The sequence below is a fragment of the Pelodiscus sinensis genome, chromosome 1, assembly GCF_052426305.1.
Source record: "Pelodiscus sinensis isolate ZL-2025 chromosome 1, ASM5242630v1, whole genome shotgun sequence".
NCBI classification, from domain to species: Eukaryota; Metazoa; Chordata; order Testudines; family Trionychidae; genus Pelodiscus; species Pelodiscus sinensis.
This window is the reverse complement of record NC_143052.1, coordinates 352,969,032-352,993,316: the sequence shown is the minus strand read 5'-3', so window position 1 is coordinate 352,993,316 and position 24,285 is coordinate 352,969,032. Positions and strand designations below refer to the sequence as shown.

The 24,285-nt window shown below is 45.6% G+C and overlaps 2 protein-coding genes across 2 annotated transcripts; both read left to right on the top strand.

Moving 5' to 3' along the window:
* Positions 1 to 9,020: 9,020 nt before the first annotated feature.
* LOC102448665 (olfactory receptor 52D1-like) lies at positions 9,021 to 21,432 on the top strand. Its single transcript, XM_075931113.2, has 3 exons — positions 9,021 to 9,951; positions 18,815 to 18,963; positions 21,406 to 21,432. The coding sequence occupies exons 1-3, from the start codon at positions 9,021 to 9,023 to the stop codon at positions 21,430 to 21,432; spliced, it is 1,107 nt and encodes a 368-aa protein (XP_075787228.2).
* A 90-nt stretch (positions 21,433 to 21,522) lies between these two features.
* On the top strand, positions 21,523 to 22,470 carry LOC102448427 (olfactory receptor 52M1-like). Its single transcript, XM_075931004.2, has one exon. The coding sequence runs from the start codon at positions 21,523 to 21,525 to the stop codon at positions 22,468 to 22,470; it is 948 nt and encodes a 315-aa protein (XP_075787119.2).
* The last annotated feature ends 1,815 nt before the right edge of the window (positions 22,471 to 24,285 follow it).

Here is a 24,285-nt window from a genome sequence, read left to right as displayed (position 1 = left end):
AATGAGGTTTTCCTAGTTTGAACTAAGCGCTCCGCTACTTCGAATTAAGTTCGAACTAGCGGAGCGCTAGTGTAGCACCTATCAAAGTTAGTTCGAACTAACTCTGTAGTGTAGACATACCCACAGTGACTCACACTCCTGCTATAAACTAAGGGGGGAGGGAAAGCTATGATGTGCCAAATATGTGTGTCTCTCTGTGGTATGCACGTATCATTTTTGTCCCTAAAGGCATGTACCATCACCAGCTATAATGGCCAGTCCACTTGTGAATCCCATTCAGCTAAGCTCTTGGCTCCCATGATGTCTGAGACAAGGAGCTGTGCCGGAGAAATGTGGATTATTTAACCAAAGTCCCCTTGTTCATGCATTCTGAGATATAGTCCATAGAGAGACCTAGTCTATGTACTGTATTGGAAGTGGCCATTAGATCCTCCGGTCTGAACTCCTGTGTAGCACCCAACATTTCCTGTCACCCTGCAGTCCCTCTCTAATTTGTGATCGTCTATGGCCTGGTGTACAAGGGGATTTTGCCATGTGCCATCTACCACCCCTGGCTGGCCCCTGGGTGCTGGGGGACTGGGCAGGGGATGGCTCGCTGCCACTGGCTGCCTGGCTCATGGTGGGGCCACTGGGTCAGGGGCACAGACTGCTGGCAGGGCTGGCTGTCTCAAGTGCCATCTGGCCAGAGTCTACCCCTTTAAGGGCCTGGGGCTGGGGGAGAGGAGAGGAGTTTTCCTGGTTGTGCCCAGAGAGGCCACCAAGGGGAACCTGGGAAGGGCTAGCCTCCCACTAGTTCGAATTAAGTGTCTACACAGCCCTTAATTCGAACTAGTAAGTTCGAACTAGGCTTAGTCCTCGTGGAATGAGGATTACCTAGTTCGAACTAAGCACTCCGTTAGTTCGAATTAAGTTCGAACTAACGGAGCGCTAGTGTAGCGCCTATGAAAGTTAATTCGAACTAACGTCCGTTAGTTCGAATTAACATTGTAGTGTAGACATACCCATAGAGAGGTAGATCAACAGGCTTAAAAGGGATTTCAGGGCTCAGCTCATCTCACCTCCCCTCTGTTCCATTGCCCCTCTGTTCTCACAGTTAGGCATTTTTTTCCTAAGATCTCATCTGAGTCTGCTAGTATGTTCCTATTCTTGTTGCTCCTCCTGCTGTGGGAAGTCAGGACAATTTTTCTCCACTTTTTTATGGCGACACGGCAAGTATCTGAAAAATTCTGTCATATTCCCCTTTAACCTTGTAGTAAGCTGAAGATCAGTAATATGGAGTCAGCAGGCCTAAGGCCTGCAACATGGAAACAGCAACAGGCCTGCAATCTAGTGAGCAAGACTTTGATTCAGTAACACAGGAGCCAAGAAAGAGGCTGTACTGATAACTGTGTGATTGTGTAAGTTAGGTCGAGCACGGAAGGACACAGGGAGGCACTTGGTACAGACTGTGAGCCAAAGGGGAGTAATGGAACATCTTCATAAGAATTGTCTTGGTACAAAAACCCCTAAATACTAATGCACAGACCGACCTAGGTTCAGGACCCGGTCGGAATTGAGAGCATGAAGGCTAGTAAGTAAGCCCCCTTCCATAAGGTGAGGGGTGGTAACTAGGCAACAGAGGGTGGTAACCTGGTACGTAAAGAAATGATGTAAGTTGTTTGTGCCCGTCTATAAAAGGACACCGCAGAGGGTGCTCTCCGGCCGACCTTGGTGGGGGGGGGGGCGCCTGAACGGCAGGTGTCATTGCCTAAACTTACAGAGTGCACAGTAGCTTAACTTTGACTACCTGCTGTTAATATCTGCTATATGGCAATAGGCCTGCCCGGTGTTGGTACCTTGTCAACATGGGCCATAGTGCCCAGTGGTGTAACATTGTACTGATCTCGGTTACCAACTGGTAGAGCTTCGCATTTGACAATAAACCTGCTCAATTGATTTCAAACCTTGCCTGCATCTGTCATTTCCGGGGCGTCTCAGAGATCTCTTGTTTTGACCCAAGTGCACGGGGTGTAACGCTCTAGATAAAAGGAGTACCGATTGTTATGCACGCAGCTGAAAGGTTATTATCACCGATGCAGTAGAGGTCCTGTCAGGAGTGCGCCAGGACAACCCTGAACAGATGACACTGACACTGACAGTCCAGACCACCGAAGGTACCGAGGTACGAAAACACCGAGGTACGACAAATCTTACCATTCCAAACTCAACATACCCATTTCTGCCAGCTTTTGCTCGTGTCCCTTGTGTTCCCCTTCTTGGACATCAACTCTATGAGCAGTAGAAGTCAAACAAGCACACAGAATGCTAGGAATCATTAAAAAGGGGATAGTGAATAAGACAGAGGACATCTTATTTCCTCCATATAAAACTATGGTACGCCCACATCTTGAATACTGTGTACAGATGTGGTCGCCTCATCTCAAAAAAGATATATTGGCATTGGCAAAGGTCCAGAAAAGGAAAACCAAAATCACAAAATCAGAGAATTATACAACTGGAAGGAACCTTAAGAAATAATCAAGTGAAGTCCCTTGCCCTCCTGGCAGGACCAAGCACCGTCTAGACCATCCCTAACAGGTATCTGTCCAACCTGCTCTTAAATATCTCCAGTTATAGAGATTCCACAATCTCCCTAGTTAATTTATTCCAGTGTTTCACCACCCTGACAGGCAGGAAGTTTTTCTGAATGTCCAACCTAAACCTCCCTTGCTGCAGTTTAAGCCCTTTGCTTCTTCTCCTGTCACCAGAGGTCGAAGAGAAGAATTTGTCTTCCACTCCTTGTAACAACCTTTTAGATACTTGAAGAGTGCTCTAATGTCCCCTCAGTTTTCTCTTTTCTGAACTAAACAAGCCCATTTTTTTCAGTCTTCACTCACAGCTCACATTTTCTAGAATTTTTCTCCACTCAGTCATCGTTTAAATCAGTTCACTCTCTCACTCGGGTATTTTCTCCAGCCTCCCATCCTTATTCTGGCTTTTTTCTTGTCGGCCCCCTAGTTTTTCAACATCCGGTTTGAAATGTGAGCCCCAGGACCGGACACAGTCAGAGTCCCCTGTGCCATGCGCTGAGGTAAAATCCTTCCCCTGCTCCAGCTCCTCACTCCACCATTCATGCATCCATGGATCCCATCAGACTTTTTGTCCACGGCATCATGCTGGGAGCTCAGAATCAGCTGATTATCCACAGTGCCCCCTAAGTCCTTTTCAAGGTCCCTTGCATTCCCTAATGAAGTGTCCTACAGTGTGAGCTGGTTCTATATTCCCTGGTTCTGAGAGAATAGCTTTGGATTTGACTGTATTAAAATATTTTGTTTGTTTGGGTCCCGCTCATGAAATCTCCAAGGCTGCGTCTAGATTGGCATGATTTTCCGGAAATGCTTTTAATGCAAAAGTTTTCCGTTAAAAGCACTTTCGGAACAGAGCGTCTAGATTGGCATGGATGCTTTATTTTTGCAGAAAAGCGTCCATGCCAATCTAGAGGCACTTTTACGCAAAAAAAGCCCAGATTGCCTTTTTGGCGATCGTGCTTTTTTGTGGAAAACAAATCTGAGCTGTCTACACTGGCCCTTTTGCGCAACAGTTTTTCGCAAAAAGAACTTTTGCCCGAACGGGAGCGTCAAAGATTTTCTGCAAGAAGCACTGATTTCTTACAGTAGGAAGTCACTGCTTTTGCGGAAATTCAGGCGGCCAGTGTAGACAGCTGGCAAGTTTTTCCGTAAAGCGGCTGATTTTCCGGAAAAAATGGCCAGTCCAGACACAGCCCAAGAGAATCAATGTTCCTGCTTTGGTGTCCTCATTTGATCCCCTCTGACAATATTTTGCCCATCTGCAATTTTTTTCTGCAATGATTTTTCTATCTGCTTCTAGATCTAGCATAATGAGGGCCACTGCTTTTTTTCGAAATGGGGCTTTTTCGGAAAACATACGGCAGTTTAGATGGGGATCTTTCGAAAATAAAACCCTTTTTTGCAAGATCCTGTAATCCTCAAAAAATGAAATTTACAGGATCCTTTAAAAAAAAGGTTTTGTTTTAGAAAGATCCCCGACAAAATTGCTGGGGGGGAGGAGTTTCTTTGAAAAAGCCCCGTTTTGACGTACCTGGTTTGGGGGTCTTTCTGTGCCTCTTTGGAGTCTAATCAATAAGCCATCTGTGCAGCACTGACTCAATATTTGAGGGGCCGGCATGCAGCTGAACGGACATGATAATTGGACAGACCAAGGTACCTGTCAGGACACCGCACTGCTGTCTTCTTGCAACCAGACCATCTATGAACAGTTCATTGAGTTGGCAACTTCTTAAAACTAGACCCTCCAGACCTACATTAGAACATAAGAATGGCTGTACTGGGTCAGACCAAAGGTCCATCTAGCCCAGTAGCCTGTCTACCGACAGCGGCCAACACCAGCTACCCCAGAGGGGATGGACTGCAGACAATGACCAAGCCATTTGTCTCGTTCCATCCATCTCCAGCCTTCCACAAACAGAGGCCAGGGACACTATTTCTATCCCGTGGATAATAGCCTTTTATGGACCTAACCTCCATGAAATTATCTAGCTTCTCTTTAAAATCTATTATAGTCCTAGCCTTCACAGCCTCCTCTGGCAAGGAGTTCCACAGGTTGACAACATGCTGTGTGAAGAAGAACTTTCTTTTATTAGTTTTAAACCAGATACCCATTAATTTCATTTGGTGTCCTGTAGTTCTTCTATTTAGGGAACTAATAAATAACTTTTCTTTATCCACCCACTCCACCCCACTCATGATTTAATAGACCTCTGTCATATCCCCCCTCAGTCTCTTCTTTTCTAACCTGAAAAGTCCCAGTCTCTTTAACCTCTCCTCATATGGGACTCATTCCAAACCCCTAATCATTTTAGTTACCCTTTTCTGAACCCTTTCCAAGGCCAAAATATCTTTTTTTAGGTGAGGAGACCACATCTGTACGCAGTATTCTCACCTCTCACGTCTCTTCTATGTCGGTCCCTCCCTGCTCTGCCTCTTCTGCCCCAAATCCTCCTGTTGATCTCTTCCCCTCCCCTTGTCACTCGCTAGATCACCTCCATATGCCCCATGCAACAGCCTCCATCTGTAAGGGAGTCATTTCAGATGGTATGGGATAGACTTTGATTGTGTTTCTAATGTCTACTTAGGCTGCTGAAAGTTCTTGGTTTTTTGTCTGTTTATTTTGGGAGGGTTTTTTGACATATAAGTTAGCAATTAGCTATCGGGAGCGCTGTATCTAATACATAGATAAAAGAAACTTAAACATTATACCCACTCAACTCTAACACTATCATGCTCTGACATCCTGTCACAAGTCACCGAAGGGACACTGGTTAGTTGTAACATTTTCATGTATATTCTTTCTTAATCACTAACTCTGTGGAAAGCTGGACCCGTCATTACTGCTGGGTTGCATGTCTGCTATTGGATGGGTGTGTATATAGATGGACTCAGGAGAATCACAGATACAACTGGTATGTATATTAGAATATCAGAATGGGTAAGACCAGTGGTCCATCTAGCTCCGGAATCCTCTTTTCTGACATTGGCAAATGGCAGGTGCCCCAGAGGGAAAGAACAGGAAGGACAAAGGTTTCCCACACATCGTAGCTTGAATCAATTCATCATGCTGTTTGCCCACCACAGGGTGCCGGTGACTTTTTAGAGGCAAATGGACTTTATGTTACAACGGCATCACCCATATGCACTGGTGGGGTGTTACAATGAACCAAAAATGGTTTTGTTCCCATACAGAATGGGAAGCGACTATCTAGGAAGGAGTATAGCAGAAAGGGATCTAGGGGTTATAGTGGATCACGAGCTAAATATGAGTCAACAATGTGTTGACAAAAAAAGCAAACATGATTCTCTGATGCATTAACAGGTGTGTTGTGAGCAAGACACGAGAAGTCATTCTTCCGCTCGACTCTGCGCTGGTTAGGCCTCAATTGGAGTATTGTGTCCAGTTCTGGGCACCACGTTTCAAGAAGGATGTGGAGAAATTGGAGACGGATCAGAGAAGAGCAACAAGAATGATTAAGAGTCTAGAGAACATGACCTATGAAGGAAGGCTGAAAGAATTGGGCTTGTTTAGTCTGGAAAAGAGAAGATTGAGAGGGGACATGAGAGCGGTATTTAGGTATCTGAGAGGGTGTCACAAGGAGGAGGGAGAAAATTTGTTCTTCCTGGCCTCTGAGGATAGAACAAGAAGCAATGGGCTAAAACTGCAGGAAGGGAGGTTTAGGTTGGACATTAGGAAAAAAGTTCCTACCTGTCAGGGTGGTTAAACACTGGAATAAATTGCCTGGGGACATTGTGTAATCTCCATCCCTGGAGATGTTTAAGAGCAGGTTAGATAAATGTCCATCAGGGATGATCTAGACAGCACTGGGTCCTGCCATGAGGCCAGGGGACTGGACTCGATGACCTCTCGAGGTCCCTTCCAGTCCTAGGATTCTATGATTCTGATTCCCATAGCTTCTGGCATCAATCCCACACATAGTGCAGATGGCGGCATCATACACAGAGTGGTGTGGGGGGGAGGGGAAGCCACTGTTATTGGCTAAGCTGACTGGATTTGGAAACACCGTTGGCTCTGACCATATGAGCCCCTGGTATCAGCTCATCATTTCCTCCCTCCTAGAGGAAGCTCTCAGGCTGCAGTTGTCTAGGATCTATTTTCTGCTCTTCCCGCTGGTCACAGAGCTGAGGGAATTGTATGGGAGCCCAGCCAACCTAAGAGTCCACAGGGATTGTGCAGGGAAATCATAAAGGTGGCTGTCCAGCAGGGGAGTGTCAGACATGTTAGACTCACACGCTGATTCTCGGAGCTCTGCCTCTCTGTCACAGGATGGAGGTTTCTTCTCTCGTGTGAGCAGGTTTGTGGTGAGTTACTTGTTCCTGTATGAATGGCAGTGCTGCGGGCTGAGAAAGAGTTCCAGGGTTAGATAAAACTTTGTTTTTAAGATCAGTTATTTTATCTCTTCTTGTGTCTCTCTGTATTAACCCGGAGCTTCCTTTCGGAGCTGTGTGGTTTTTCCTTCAGTTTTCCAAGTCAGGCAGGATGCTGCACTGTTAGATGGCCCAGCCAGAGCCTCAGCAGTGGGTCTCTGTTCTACCAAGGGGGGTTCACCTGAGTCCCATACTGGCCAGAATCTGCTCCCCCGTTCTGCCTTCCTGAGGTCACTCCAAAGTAGTCTGGCCTCCCTGACAACCAAATCAGGGCCCATTTGTTTTGAAATCCCCACATTCCAAAGCTGGTCTCAGAACACCACATAAACTGGGGAGTTTCTTCGCTCCCTTTCACTCTGTGAACAGAATAGCACTCGCTGTAGCCAGACCCGAAGGCGGGAGATTTGCAGCTCAAAGCCAAGACTTAAAACTTCAGAGTGAATCTGGGTCCCGTAAATATCGGTGGCAAAACTCTGAACACAGTCAGGAGTTCATCCTGAGTCAACATGTAGGGACTTTAATAAAGGGCCTGATTTACACCGGACAGGAGCCGCAGGGCCCATCCACAGGAGTCCTCCCAGGGGTGAACTTATTTGGACCAAATTAGAACGGACAGAAGAGCTGCTGAAATGTCAAACTCACAGATTTCAGAGCTCAGGATAATCAGGAGAACAGTTGATTTTAGGGCAGGAGAGGGGCTCTCCTCTCTGGTTCCCTGCATCTCAGGATCTGGAGAGGATGATAAACACCAAATATTGCAGTAAGGAAGGTTGAGGTTAGACATTAGGAAAAATTTCCTACCTGTCAGGGTGGTTAAACACTGGAATACATTTCCTAGGGAGGTTGCGGAATCTCTATTACTGGAGATATCTAAGAGCAGGATGGATAGACATCTGTGACGGGGTGAGGGCACAGAAGACCCTTTGGGGGGTGCCTCCTGGGGTCCTGAAATGGCCATGGCATCTCGTCTTCCTGCTCTCTGGGGCTTCTTACCGTCTGGTCCTGCTGGGCCAGTTCCCTGGTGTGCCCCAGCCAAGGCCCTGAGCTGAGATCCCTGCCCTCACCCCCAAGAAGCACTACACACATTAAACCTCTTCCCATCCAGGGAGAGTACAGTTTAGGGCCCAGCTTCCTGGGATACCCCTCCCGAAAAGGGATCAAACCCCAAAGAATTAGGTAAGACCCCTCTACCAATGAAGGGGGAATGTGCACAGTGGTTGCTTTCCCAGGTATTTTCTCTGGATTTGATACAAAATAAAAGTGACTGTAAGTAGAAGCAGTAGAATTTAAATGGAAATAAGTGAGAACGGGCAGAGCTAATTAGGCTACAAATCACTGAATTTCACTGAGCTGGAGGAGATATTTATCTGAGCTCTCACTGTGGGGTCCGGCAGCTGGATATATTTTGGAATAACAGGTGCACTCTTCCAGCATCCCTGAAACCCTCATTCCACGAGGGTTGAGGGACTTGTCAGAATAGTGCTTTATTTCAAAATAACCTCGACATCAGCTACGGAATATGAGAAGGGGCCCATGAGAAGGGGCCCAGTGTTACACAGAGGAGGCCGGAGAAGGGGGAAACATTGGGTTCCTTGCTCTAAGACCTTGAGTTACGGGTAGAATTCTCCATCCTAGTCCTGCTGGATCCAGATGTTTACCTTAGTTTCTGTCCCTGCTTGCTCTGTGAGCAGGGTGTCCCAGAGCTGTGTGCCGTGGTGCCCAGCTCCCTCTCATGCAGGTGTGTGAGGTGCTCAAACATTTCCCTCTCCAATGGACATATATGTTGAAGTTACTGACATCAAAGTTTACCAGCCAACATCCTGCCCATTCCCCAGGCTTGGTTAGCTTCCTCTGGGAACTTCTCTGGACTCCAGTGTGCACTAAATAATCTGGTTCCATCTGCAAAATTTGGCACTGTACTACTCACTCACTTTTCTAGATGGTTAATAAATATCCAATGTTTCGGGTATGGCTTGATATCAAGTGCATAATCCTCTGGCTCTGTTTCTTTTCTTCACAGGTGCCTTGCGCAGCCCTGAGCATGACTGATGCACCGACCACCTCATGGCAGCTTTCAACGTCACCCCCTCTGACCCTTTAACATTCATCCTAGCGGGTGTCCCTGGCCTGGAGGCTGTTCATGTCTGGATTTCCATCCCCTTCTCTATATTCTACATTTCTGGCGTTTTTGGAAATCTTACGGTTCTGTTTGTGGTCGGCAAAGAGCAGACGCTGCACAAGCCGATGTACCTGCTGCTCTGCATGCTGGCGCTCACAGACATCGTCACACCTTCCTGTGTTTTGCCCAAGGCCCTGTGTATATTTTGGTTCAATTTGAAAGACATTACTATGGCTGGCTGCTTCACCCAGCTGTTTATCCTTCATGGGTGTGTTGCGATGCACTCGGCCGTCCTGGTGCTAATGGCCTTTGATCGCTACGTGGCCATATGTAACCCTCTGAGATACCCCACCATCCTCACCCTCACACGGGTAGCTAAGCTGGGGCTAGTGGGGTTGCTAAGAGCTCTTTTCCTCGTTCTGCCTCTGCCCCTGCTCCTGAGCAGACTGCCATTCTGTGCCAACCGCGTTATCCCCAGCACGTACTGTGACCACATAGCAGTAGCAAAGGTGTCATGTGGGGACATCACAGTGAACAGTATGTACGCTTTGGTGATAGTGTTTCTTGTTATTGGGTTAGACCTGACACTCATAGCTCTGTCCTACGGTCTCATCATCCGGGCCGTCCTCAGAATCTCCTCCAAGAAAGCTCCCCAAAAAACCCTCAACACTTGCACAGCCCACCTCTGCGTGATGCTGACGTCTTATCCTGTTTTCCTCTTCTCCAGTCTCACACACCGGTTCGGTCAGGCTATTGCTCCCTACGTTCACATCATCTTGGCCAACCTCTTTTACCTACTGACCCCCGTGCTCAACCCCATCATTTATGGGGCCAAAACCAAAGAGCTTCGTGAGAAAGTGGGGAAATATACCTGCAGTAAGTCCTCTCATCTGGGGGTCACCAACATTAACCCTGCATGATGGGGTGGGGAAAGCCCATCTCTGCATCCATCTACGGTGTCCTTAGTCAGGTGTGTGGAGTTTCTCAGACTCTGAACTTCCACCACACGAAGTTCCACCTAACTTGTCACCTCTTCATCACCAGATACTGCTCACTCCTTTCCTCCATTCTTTCTCCTGTTTTCTTTCAACATCACCCCTCAGCCGCCGACTCCACACAACATCTCTCTCAGCCTTTCCCCGACATCCAGTTCAACGGCTGATACTGTAGTTCTCTGAAGGAAAGTGTACTGTGTGCATTCGGGCATTCCTCTGAATCCACTTTGAGAGACATTTTTTCTTGACACCTTCTCCCCAACAGCTGAGTGACTAGGCATTTTGAACCTGCTCTTAAATACTCGGTCCTATTTCAGATTTTGGATATCTGGAGTGTTCTACACCTATTGCTTATATCAACGTGCACTTAAATCTAATAAACTCCAGTACTAAATAAGAAAATTCTTACTTTCCTTTAACACTTCATTAGATCAAAGGGCTGGATTCCCATTGATTTATTCCTGACATTGCCTGTAGGGAAATGGTTGAGTTGTAGCTTAACTGGGTTGCAGTAACGGGAGTGCTGTGAGTAAGACACGATAAGACATTCTTCTGCTCTTCTCTTTGCTGATTAGACCCCATTTGGAGTATCCTATCCAGTTCTGGGCACCACGTTTCAGGAAATTTGTGGATGAATTGGAGAAAGTCCAGAGAGGAACAACAAAAATGATCAAATGTCTAGAAAACATGAGCAATGAGGAAGAGGAGGAAGACTGAAAGAACTGGGTACATTTGGTTTGGAAAAGAGAAGACTGAGAGGGGCCATGAGAGCAGTTTTCAAGTATCTAAAAGGGTGATAAAAGGAGGAGGGAAAAAATTGGTTCTCCTTGGCCTCTGATGATAGGACAGGAAGAAATGGACTTAACTTGCAGCAAGGGATGTTTAGGTTGGCTATCGGGATAATCTTCCTATTCGGCAGGGTGGTTAAACAATGGAATAAATTGTGTAGGGAAGTAGTGCGATCGCCATCATTGGAGATATTTAAGAGCAGGTTGGATAGACATTTATTAGTGATGATCTGGATGGTACTTTGTCCTGCCTTGAGGGCAGGGGACTGGACTTATTGACCCCTCAAGGTCCCTCCCAGATTTAGAATTCCAGTATTCTAGGATTCACGCCTGGGGACTCTGAGAATTCCAGGTAACAGATTGCTGTGTTAAACATCCCCTGGAGTTCCAATCCCGGAATACTTTGCATAGTTGATTCAGGTTTCATGGTATAAGCTGGGATCCCCAAGGAAGTTCTTTCAGATCCAGATTAGGATGCAGCCCCAAGATCAGAGCTTTCAGGCTCAATACCCTGCCAACCACACAGTGCAGAACCCAGCAGGAACACATCATCTGCCTTTTGGGGAGTGGTCAGCATTGTATGCATAGCATCTTCTAGTTGGTAACTGTTGATAAAGAGAGGATGAGGCTATTACTCTATGTCTTTCTGTCCTGAAAGGTCTTGAAAACCTGAGATCGGTTCTGCTTTGGATAAGTGGCTGGACTTGATGATTTTTTTTCCAACCTCTGCAGAAGCAGGCATGAAGCACATGAGGCTGCCAGCATTAATGGCAGAGGATGCCCTGGTTGAGACGATACAGGGCAGACATTTCTGTGGGAACCAAGAGTAGCATGCAGGAAGGTGACCTGCTGTCTGAAGAGGAGGAGACAAATTCCTCGTGCTGTTGGCTAATGTGTACATTAACCGAGGGGCAACATTCTGCTGGGACCCCAGAGGAAAGGGGGAAGGTCCCAGGAACCACTGAAGGAGAGAGTAAGAGTCTCGTTCATCCCCCGTATAGTACTGGGAGGATGACTGGCTCCAGGGGTGGGGTGACAGTCCTCACAGAGGGGAGGAGAACATTCCCTTGACTGATAAGACACAGAACACAGCTCTGAATGAGCTACTGGGAGAAGACCCACCTCTTAGCCCAGAGTGCATGGATCAGAGCTCTCTAGGAAAGGGGGAACGAAGGTCTCAGTACTTGGAGTGGGAATTTCAGGGAAAGACCAAAATGGTGGGGTGAATTTTTCTCATGACCATAACTCTGGGGTTGGGAATCAGACACACATTGGGCCAGCCACCACCCAAAGTCCCCTGATATCCTAATTTCACCAGACTCTGACATTCAGAGATGAACTTCGATGGAGATCCCTTTTGAAGGAGACAGTGATAGGAAAAGAAAACCAGCAACTAACCACATGTTCAGGTTCAGGGAGGCATTGAAAACACAACGGCTTTGTCTAGACTGGCAAGAAAAACTTGCCAGCTGTCTACAGTGGCCACTTGAATTTGCACAAAAGCACTGACTCTACTGTCTGAAATCAGTGCTTCTTGCACAAATACTAAGCTGCTCCTGTTTGGGCAAAAGCCCTTTTCCGGAAATGCTTTTGTGCAAAAGGGCCAGCGTAGACAGCTGAAAACTGTTTTGCGCAAAAAAGCCCCAATGGCGAAAATGTTCGATTGGGGCTTTCTTGTGCAAAACTCTGTCTAGATTGGTGTGGACGCTTTTCCACAAAAAGTGCTTTTGCGGAAAAGCATCCATGCCAGTCTAGATGCTCTTTTCCGCAAATGCTTTTCACGGAAAAACTTTCTAAACTGCTCCACACCACAGGCTACAACAGCAACTACCCCAACCCACCGAATAATATTGTTAACCTCTCCACCTACAAACTCAATCCAGCAGAAGAGTCTGTCTTATCCTGGGCTCTCTCTTTCTGCCCTTCGTCCCCCAAAAACTGGATACAATTTTGCGGTGACCTTGAGGCTTTTTTTTCCCTCTCCGCCTCCAAGAATATTTCCAAACCACCAATGAACATCAATCTGACCTACCAGATCCCCCCTATCAACACCAAAGGAAAAATAATTCCATATGGACTCCCTCTGATGGTCGGAATTCCAATCTGGATTTCTATATACAAAGTTTCCGAAACAACACACATACTGACATTATTCACAAACGACAACAAGCGACACACAAGCTCAGCCGCGCTGAACACCATGCCATCCAGAATCTCCAAAACAACCTGGACATTATAATCTAACCAGCTGACAAAGGGGGTGCTGTGGTCATTATGAATAAGGCCGACTATAACCAGGAGGCAACCAGACAACTCTCCAACACCACGTTTTACAAAACTGTCCCCTCTCATCCCACCTTGGAATACCAAAGGAAACTACACTGTCTCCTTAAAAGCCTCCCTACAGCTACTCGGGAACAAATCCACACATAATCACCCTCTGACCCCCGACCAGGATTGTTCTATCTGCTTCCCAAAATCCATAAACCTGGACACTCCGGACTTCCCATCATCTCTTTTATTGGCATACTCACTACTGGTTTATCCAGCTATGTAGACTCTCTTCTCAAACCCTACGCAACCAACACCCCCAGCTATCTCTGAGATACTACTGACTTCCTAAAGAAACTACAAAACATTGATAACCTCCCCAATAACACCATCTTTGCCACCATGTATGAAGAAGCTCTATACACCAACATCCCACATGAAGACGGATTACAAGCAATTAGAAACACTATCCCAGAGGACACTACTGCCAATCTGATAGCAGACCAATGTAACTTTGTTCTCACCCACAATTATTTCCAGTTTGAGAACAACTTATATCTCCAGATCAGCAGCACAGCCATGGGTACACGCATGGCCCAACAGTATGCTAATATCTTTATGGCTGACCTAGAACAATGTTTCCTCAACTCCCGTTCCCTTTTACCCCTTCTCTACTTACACTACATCGATGACATCTTTATGATTTGGACGCATGGCCAAGAAACACTGGAGATATTCCACAGAGATTTTAACAACCTACACCCCACCATCAATCTCAGCCTGGATCACTCTACACGAGAGATCCATTTCCTGGACACAACAGTAGAAATCTGCAATGGAAAATTAGACACTACTCTCTACAGAAAACCCATTGACTCATACAGTTACCTACTTGCTTCCAGCTCCCATCAAGAACACACCATATGATCCATCATCTATAGCCAAGCCCTTCGATGCAACTGCATCTGCTCTAATCCCACTGACAGAGACCAGAAACTTCAGGATCTCTACCAAGCATTTATAAACCTCAGCTACCCACCCAGAGAAATAAAAAAGCAAATTGAAAGAGCCAGACGAATACCTAGAAAGCAGCTACTTCAAGACAGACCCAAGAAAACCAACAGTAGAACACCACTTGTCATCACCGTCAGCCCCCAACTTGTCCTACACATTATCAATAAACTACAGCCTATACTGGAACAGGATACTAAACTCCAAGAGGCTCTGGGAAACAGACCCATAGTCTCCTATAGACAACCACCTAACCTCAAGATGATTCTTACCAGCAACCACAGGATATACCACACTAATACCAACCCTGGTACCTTCCCTTGCAACAAACCCCATTGCAGCTTTGTCCGCATATTCACTCTGCTGATACCATTATTGGACCCAACCAAGTGAGTTATAAGATCAAGAACACATATTCCTGCACATCCAGAAATATAATTTATGCTATCATGTACCGAAAGTGTCCGTCTGCTATGTACATTGGACAAACGTCTCAGACACTTCGCCAAAGGATCAATGCCCACAAAACATATCAGACAGGATCACAAAGAAAAATCAGTTTCTTGCCATTTCAACCAGAAAGGACATTGTCTCAATGACTTGATTACCTGCATCCTGCTTCAAAGACCTTTTAAGACTGCACTTGAAAGAGAATCCTCTGAACTGTCATTCATGCTTAAATTCGACACTTTACGCTCAAATTTGAATAAAGGCGCTAATTATCTTACCCATTACAAAGATAGCTTCCCCAAGTATCACCTCTAATATCATTAGCTCACAGACATTTACCTCCCTCCCTTACTTTCCTCCATCCCCCTTCTGTTCTGAAATTTGATTTGTCCTTTTCAGATGTGTTCATTTTTTTAATTGTAACCTGTGGTATATATGGTTGTGACAATTTTCTTCCACTATTTGATCTGAGGAAGTGGGTCTGGCCCACGAAAGCTCACCACCTATTAAACCATCTTGTAAGTCTTTATAGTGCTGTAGAGTCCTGTTTTTTGTTTCAGCTGCACCAGACTAACACGGCTACATTTCTACCACTAAAGAAGGAGCTCACCATCATGTGTTTCGTGCTGGGGGCTTTGCTTGGAAAAATGAAATTCCCTCAACGAGACAAAAGCTATAATGGGGGAAGAGACATCATTGTTTGGTGTAACTCCCCCACAACTCAACACCATAACACAATTTAGGAGCAAGAGCTGATTTGGGGCTGTGGTGCTGGACGGAAGGGATTTCTAGGGGTTTGTAAGCGAGATTGGTGGACTGTTTGTTCCAAAGGGTGAGACCCGGCTGGCTTGAGTTCCTATCTAGGGTGTAGAACTTAGATTTGGGTTTTGTTTATTTCTGATCATTTCCAACTTTGATCTGTTCACTGTTACTTAGAATCTCTTAGAAATCTAACCTTATAGGCTTAATAAAGCTATTTTATATTTTTACCCAAAATAATGTATTTGTGGTGTAAAAAAGGAGTCTGCTGTGTAGACATGCCCTTATAGAGAATCAGACCCCATGGAGAACAATCCATCGTCCCTAATTTTCGTACTGTTTAACTCTAATATTTAAACATACACAAACACACAGAGCAGCCCATTCCTCTTTGACTCAACACAGAGCTCAAGAAATCTCCTCCCTTACTTATTGTTTACTTCTAAAGCTGGAAAAAGAATCCCAAAGCAAAGACATGGAAAGAGAGACACTGGGTACTGTGCATCTGGTCTCCAGCCTGGTTACATCCATATGTCGTGTTTCCCCTGGGGGCTGAGCAAATCCCCCAGCGATTGCATGGAGCTATATTAGCAACGGTGCACATGCCATGTCAGTTCCCGGCGTGGGAGGCTGCTGCAGATGCTGGGGTGAGACAGGTGTGGGATACAACTATCTGAAGGGGAGTCCCAGGGAAGACACGTCCCTCTCAGAATTCACAGGTACCCATCTCGTGCTGAGGAGCTCACCTGCTTGACAAACCCAGTGCGACATGGGCATAACGGGACAGAAACAAGGTCTGTTTTCCTTCCTGCTCTGCACAGCCATTAAACAGCCCGGGGCCCTTTTGCGCTGAAAACTAGTTGTCCTTAGAGAAGGTGTCTGTGTCTTAATTAAAGGTGGTGCCACCAGCAATATCTACAATAGCAACGCCCCTTGTGAATCCCACTCAGCTAAGCTCTTTGCCCTGATGACGTCTGAGACAAGGAGCTGCACCGGAGCGCCTGTGTTCTGTGAGAAAGCCAATGGAAATGCCCTCTGTATTTACTTTATTCATAGCTTCACAGGGTTTAGGGCCCGAAGGGCATTTTCCAGTCTGAATTCCGGTATGACACAGGATATTCAATTTCACCTCACTATCAGGGTATTGAGTACCATAGCTTGTGTTTGACTAGGGGCTGGTCTGGAATTGGATTTTTCATTAGAGAAACGTGGAACAACAGAGTTAGAAGGGACAGCACGGGACAGCTAGTCTAACCCATGACGAACGGCAGGCGTCATTGTAGCTAAACCCTCCACGGCAGATGCTGTCCAGCCTCCCATGGGAAAGCATCAATGAATAACCTCTATGACCTCCGAAGGTGTCCATTCCATTTTTGTTCTGTTCTTACCATTGGAAAATCTTCCCTGAGATCTCATCTAAATTTTCCCCTAGATCTCCTCTCTGCTCTGTACTTGGATCCCACTCACTCCTGTCCCTCCAACTGTGGTAAGGAATAACATTTTTCTGCATGCCGACCTGTCGTGTGTGTGACTACTGCTGGCCAGGGGCAGATTTACAATTAAACATACCGTGCCCTGAAATGTCCCCACCCTCCAATGACACAGGGCCCCCAGTGCCTGACAGTCCAGCACTGAGTCTAGCAATCCCCCTGTCTCCCAGCAGGGGGCAGCTGCTTTGTGTGGAGGGAGGTATGGGGGGAGCAAGAGAAGAGGGGAGAACCTTGGACAATTTCAGCAATATTGACCACTGAAAGTGCCTCTTTACAAAATATAAGAATGACTTAATTGACGATTTTGTAAAGAAAAAGTGTAGAAAGGGAGTCAGCTGGATTTTTTTTAAATGAACATGTTTCTTTAGAGGAAGTCAACTTTTATTTTTTCCACACATGTCAGCTTTACATTTTATTTGTACACATTTTTCATGTTGGCTTAATGCATGTTAAAGCTTCCATCTAGACGAAGGTCTCAAAGGGTGTGTCTAGACTACATGCCTCCGTCGATGGAGGCATGTAGATTAGCCAGATCGGCAGAGGGAAATGAAGCTGCGATTAAAATAATCGCGGCTTCATTTAAATTAAATGGCTGCCCCGCTCTGCCGATCAGCTGTTTGTCGGCAGATCGGGGCAGTTTGGACGCGACGCGCCGACAAAGAAGCCTTTTTGATCGGCACAGGTAAACCTGGTTTCACGAGGCATACCTGTGCCGATCAAGAAAGGCTTCTTTGTCGGCGCGGCGCATCCAGACTGCCCCGATCTGCCGACAAACAGCTGATCGGCAGAGCGGGGCAGCCATTTAAATTTAAATGAAGCCGTGATTATTTTAATCGCGGCTTCATTTCCCTCTGCCGATCTTTCTAATCTACATGCCTCCGTCGACGGAGGCATGTAGTTTAGATGTACCCAAACTGTGCTCTGAGAAATCCATTCAGCCAGTCTGAGAAAGGTTATGTTTTTTTTTTTTTATAAAGTGCTCATATACAAAGCACTTTACAATAGTGAGCTAATAGTACAAAAAATATTCGGAAAGATCAGGAAGGGGTCCACCGAGACCCTCAGCAATTTTCAATTGGTCTGTGAAAAAAAAAGATAAATTACACAAATAACTAAGGTCCCTCACTTTATTTTCATTTACTTCATTACTTGTGATAGGAGGAGAATGAAGAGAAAAAAATGAAAAATGGGAGGAGAGGAGGAGGAAATGTTCTTTTTCATGGCTGGATCCCTGGGACCCCCGCAAAATGAAACTGAGTACAGGACCCTATTAACTCTAAATCCGCCACTGCTGCTGTCTTGTTCCCTTTCTGTTTCCTCTTTTCAAACCAAATATACACGATTTCTTCAGCCTCTGCTTGTGCGCCTTGTGATCCATCCTTGGATCATCTTTGTCTCATACCTCTGGAATTTTTTCCAGGTTTGCTGCATCCTTCCTATACATGGGCAACCCATATTAGATACAAAGGACGAGCTGAGGCCCAATCAGTGCCAAGTATAGCAGTATTGTCATCTCCTGTGGCTTGCAGGCAATGCCTTGGGTAAGGCAACCCCAAACTGCATTTTCTTTTTTCCCAATAGCTAATAAATCCACACCCCAGAGAGGTGTAGCTATGGGAAGGCAACCCCTGTATAGGCAGCATGAGGGCAACAGAAGAATTCTTCCATCATCCCGGCTACCATCTCTCATGGAAATGAATTACCCACACTGATGGGAGAAGCCCTGGCATCGATGTAAGTAGTGCTTACACTGATGTGCCACACCAGCACTGGTGAAGCGCTGGAATGGGTTACCTAGGGAGGGGGTGAAATCTCCATCCCTAAAGGTTTTTAAGTCTTGGCTTGACAAAGTCATGGCTGGGTTGATTGAGTTGGGATTGGTCCTTCCTTGGGCAGTGGGCTGGACTTGATGACCTCCTGAGGTCTCTTCCAGCTCTGTGATTCAATAATACGTAAAATCCTTCCCCTCTTCTAGCTCCCCACTCTCCCATTTATGCATCCAAAGAGCCCATCAGCCCTTTTGTCCACAGCATCACACTGGAAGCTCAACATCAGCTGATTATCCACAGCAACCCCTATGTCTGTTTTAAGGTCCCTGCATACCCCAATGAAATGTCCTACATGGTGAGTTATTTGTGTATTCCTCGGTTCCAAGAGAATAGCTTTAGATCTGACTGTTCCAAAAGATTTTGTTTATTTGGGCCCAGCTTATTATATGCTCCAGGACAATCAATGTCCTTGCCTTGGTGCCCTCATTTTAACCCCTCTGCCAATATTTCGGCCAACCACAATTTTTTTCTGTAATGATTTTCTGTTTGCTTCTAGATAATTGATGAAAATATTGCCTATCTTAGGGTATGTCTATACTACCCCGCTAGTTCGAACTAGCGGAGGTAATGTAGTCATCCGCAGTTGCAAATGAAGCTCGGGATTTGAATTTCCCGGGCTTCATTTGCATGAAGCCAGCCGGCGCCATTTTTAAATGCCAGCTAGTTCGAACCCCGTGCCGCGCGGCTACACGCGGCACGGAGTAGCTAGTTTGGATTAGGCTTCTAATCCAAACTAGCTGTACTCCTCGAGGAAGCCTAATCCAAACTAGCTACTCTGTGCCGCGTGTAGTCGCGTGGCACGGGGTTCAAACAAGCCGGCATTTAAAAATGGCGCTGGCCGGCTTCATGCAAATGAAGCCCAGGAAATTCAAATCCCGGGCTTCATTTGCAACTGCGGATGACTACATTACCCCCACTAGTTCGAACTAGTGGGGTAGTGTAGACATACCCAGATAGCCTAGAATGGAATGCCACAATGAGCCCCAGTCCATGACAATGACCTGTCGACAACTGCTTTCTGAAACGTGGCATTTAGACCCCTTTTAGCCCATTTTTCATGTGCTCTATTGATATTGTCAGTGTTCATTTTAATAATTATATTTCCCAACACTGAATCAAATGCCTGAGAGGAATTTAAGTAGTTTTTGTATCTGTGCACATTCCTTCAACAATGAAAAGTTCTACTATAGTTACTTTTTTACATCCTCCTTGAAATATTTTCCAGTCCGTTTGCCCTCACCAGCTAATGTGATAGGAGTGTCTCTAATTGCTTCTTCCAAAAGCAGAACAAACGTATTCTTGAAAACATCTACCTTTTCTGCAACATTCACAAGTTTCCTTTTTCCGTCTTATAACTGGTCTAACTCTTTTCCAGGATTTCTTTTGTGCTTAAGACATTTCTTAACCACCTTTTTCTGAGTGCCACCAAATTCCTTGATGTTTTTGTTGAATCAGACTCACAGACCTACCTCTCTGGAACCTTTTTGGGATATGTAGCTCTGCCAAGCATGAATTTTTCCCTTATCACCGTGGAATCATGGCTTTTAGCTATCTAATAAATTCTAAAGAATTCACAATTTTCTCTCCCATTTTTCTGTCTAAATGTTTCCTCCCAATACCAATACCATTTGCCTCAGCTTTAGGGAATTAGCACTTTTGCAGTACTATACATACTGCTGTTTGGGAGCTGTTCTTGCCTTCTCCATTTGAATGTAATAAGTTTGATTCTTTATTTCCCACTCCTCTGTCATATGCACCTTTGTTTGACTTTTCTGTAAGGGTGTATCTGCACAGCACCCTAAACTCAAAATAAGGTACACAATTTGTGTTACACAATTTGAGTATCTTATTTTGACTGAAATTTGAAATAGGCTATTTCAAATTATGGCACATCTACACAGCATCAAATTTTGAAATAACACACTATTTTGAGACATCTCTTAACCCTCGTGGAATGAGGGTTACTAGAATGCTGAAATAGCACGCCCATTATTTCAAAAAATATTTCAAAAAATATTTTGAAATAATGGACAGCTTGTAACAACGTGGGGTAGCTATTTTGGGATACCGGAGGTATCCCAAAATAGCGGTTCAGTGTTGATGTACCCTAAGCTAAGTAGTCCCAGAATTTTCAGCCTGTCTCCAAAGAATAATCTTCCCCAATCTCATAGCCTCCCCGGGAAACCCTCTTTTTATCGGCTATATGCTTTACAGAGATTGGTTGGACGGCGCTGAGTTTATAATCTGAGCAAGTTATTCTTCATCCTATTCCTTAGTCATTCGAACATTGTCTATGTTTTGGCCACTGATGCAAATAAGTGGGTCTTCCCACGGAGCTGCTATCTGTGATGCTCCCTGACGTTGGGAGGTTTCCTCCAGCACACGTCTCAGCAAAGATTAGGTCATTTTCCACTCACAGATTTTGAGCAACCAGTTGACTGGGGAAAACCTGTACAGTGTGGATTTTCCGTCCTGGATTTAATTGCAGTAAGAAATGCTGAGAGCCATTATCCACACTCCTGTTTCCTTCCATGCCTATTGAGGTTTACCACACAGAACTGTGTTGGAACCCCTGAGACTGGGAGAACCATCATGTATGCTTTCCTATGGTCAGTGGGTCAGAATTCATCTCTGAGAAGAAAAGTGCCTTTTTTCCAGGCATGAAGAATGACCGATCTGCTTCACGCACAAGACAAGTACATGCAGTGTCTCATATTTCCATTGTTTCTCCTTTCAGGCATTTGTACTGAAACCTTCACCGTAGGCCCTGGACAAATACAAGAACTCACAGGAGCACACGGTACAAGTTGGGGCAACATTCTCCCACAGAGTTGGACACCATCTTTCCTACTCCATGTCAGAAGCCAACACAACTGACTTCACCAACCCCTCCACCTTCATCCTTCTGGGCATTCCTGGCCTTGAGGCAGCCCATGTCTGGATCTCCATCCCCTTCTGCGCCATGTATGTCATAGCTATCTTAGGGAACTTCACCATCCTCTTCATCATTGCCACGGAGCCGAGCCTCCATAGGCCTATGCACTATTTCCTCTGCATGCTGGCCATCAACGATCTGGTCTTGTCTACGTCCATCATGCCCAAAACACTGAGTATCTTCTGGTTCAATTCCACAGAGACCAGTTTCAATGCCTGCCTCACCCAGATGTACTTCATTCACTGCTTCACAGTGGTGGAATCTGGGATCTTGGTGGCCATGGCTGTGGATCGCTATGTGGCCATCTGCCATCCCCTGAGACATTCCACCATCCTGACCAACCGCATGGTGGCCCAGATTGTCCTGGCCGTGGTGCTGCGTGGTAGCACAGTTGTATTACCCTACCCACTCTTAGCCAGGCAGTGGCCTTATTGTAGAACCAACATCATCTCCCACTCGTACTGCAAGCATATCGCTGTGGTAACTTTGGCCTGTGCCGACATCCGTGTCAGTAATTACTACAGCCTGTTTATGATACTCTTTGTGGCCTGTGTGGATATGTGTTTTATCTCAGCGTCTTATACCCAGATCCTTAGGGCAATTTTCAGCCTCCACACAACGGAAGCCCGGCGCAAAACATTTGGGACCTGCAGCACCCAACTCTGTGCCATCTTAGTCTTTTACATCCCAGATGTCGTGTCCTCCGTCATTCATCGGTTTGACTATATTGTGCCCCCCCATGCCCTCATTCTCATTGCTAACGTGCACCTTGTGGTGCCCTCTATGCTGCACCCCATCATCTATGGAGTGAGGACCAAGCAAATCCAGGACAGGTTGCTCTGGGTCTTTACTCATAAAAAGATCTAAAGGTTTCTCTTGGTGCATTCACTCTCTTGTAACAATATGGTTTTTCTGTAGCCATATTGGAAGGCTTGTAGCCATATTAAAGTCTTCCTCTGCAGCCAGACAGAAGAGCAACAGCCATTCGCTGTAAAGCTTGGAGTCCCATTCTCACATTCTGTCTAAACTGCATTAAAATAGTGTCGTACCAGGCTGTTAAGAAGGAGATCCTGTCCTAATGGCCCCCACTGTCACCAGATAAAGAAACAGATCTCAAGATGGGTGAAGAAAACTTAGTTAACATTTCGTCTGGCAAGAAACTGTTTGTCCATAGCTAAGGTCGTGGAATCCTCATTCTATGATTCTGGTCCTCACTTTCCTATTGTTTGTCTGTGTGGTATCTGCCTGGTTTGGAACTGTTTCCATCTGCTGTATAATTAATTTTGCCAGATGTAAATCAACTAAGGTGATGGAGTAGGATTGGTTAAGTAATTCTGTTAGAGTATGTTATGATTGGTTAGTAAAATTATACTAAAGTAATTGGTCAAAGTATAGCTATGCAGGACTGAAGTTTCACTATATAAATTGGGATCCAAGAAAGAGACCAAGAGGGAAAAAAGGGAAAGAGGAAGGAAAAGAGGAAAGGAAGAAAGGAACAGCAAGAAGGAGGAAGGAAGATCTGGAAGAACTCCAAAAGACAGCCTAAGACCAGAGCTGCCAGGACTCCTCTGCACGACCGTGATGTGCAGTAGCTAAGATCCCGAGAGACTGATCTTGCCTGGACAACAAGGGGAGTCTGCCTGCCTTTATCAGGCTTGGTGAGCATGACACTGTATACTTAGCATGTGTATTCTGCTTGCTTGGTAATTGTCAATAAATAGAGAATAAGAATATTACTGTGTGAGGCTCTTTCAGTGGCAAAAGCTCCATCAGACCCTAAGGAAGTTACACCCTGAGTCCTAGGAATTGGGTAAGGGTGAGTGTCCCTAAAGTGTGGAAGGTTCAAGGAAATTTGTGCAGGTAACACTTCGACCAAATTCCATGTGGAACTCACAAGTGACAAGGTGCTGGGTCCTCTTTCTTGAATCACTGACTGGACAGTCAGACAGACACTGGGCCCTTTCCTGACATTGCTGTGCCTGTGTGATAAACCGGTGTATGCACAGCTCATTGAGTTGTCACCTTTTTTTGCTTTTAACTGAACCCCTAAGGCCTCACCCTCTGTCATATCTCTTCTACAAAGGCCTAACCCCACTCTGCCTCTTCTCCTTCTGTCACTTGTTCCCTTCTTCCCCTCGGGTGTGTCTAGACTACATGCCTCTGTCGACAGAAGCATGTAGATTAGACAGATCGGCAGAGGGAAATGGAGCCGCGATTTAAATAATCAACATATCCAGCTACCTCCAAGACAGTTATTTCAGATTTTTGCTGGTTGTTATGATTTGTATCCATTGTCTACTTATATTGTTGAAAGCTTAAGTTTTGTGGCACATAAGCCAGCAATTAGCTGACAGGAGCACAGTATCTAACTCCTATATCAAAGAAATAATTTTTAAATAAATATTAGACGCGCTCAGATCTAATGTTATCATGTTCTAACATCATATTACAAATCATTTAAGGGACACCAGTTGGTTTTGAAATTTTAAAGTATAGTCTTATCTTTGCCTGTATGGTTTTGGCTCCTTCTCTCACCTTGGCCGTGTCCAGACTCAGGGTTTTTTTCGGGAAAAGTAGCCTTTTCCCGAAAAAACTTCCCCTGCGTCCAGACTCAAGCCGCGTTCTTTCGAAATTATTTCGAAAGAACGCGGCTTTTCTTTCGATGGCGGTAAACCTCGTTTC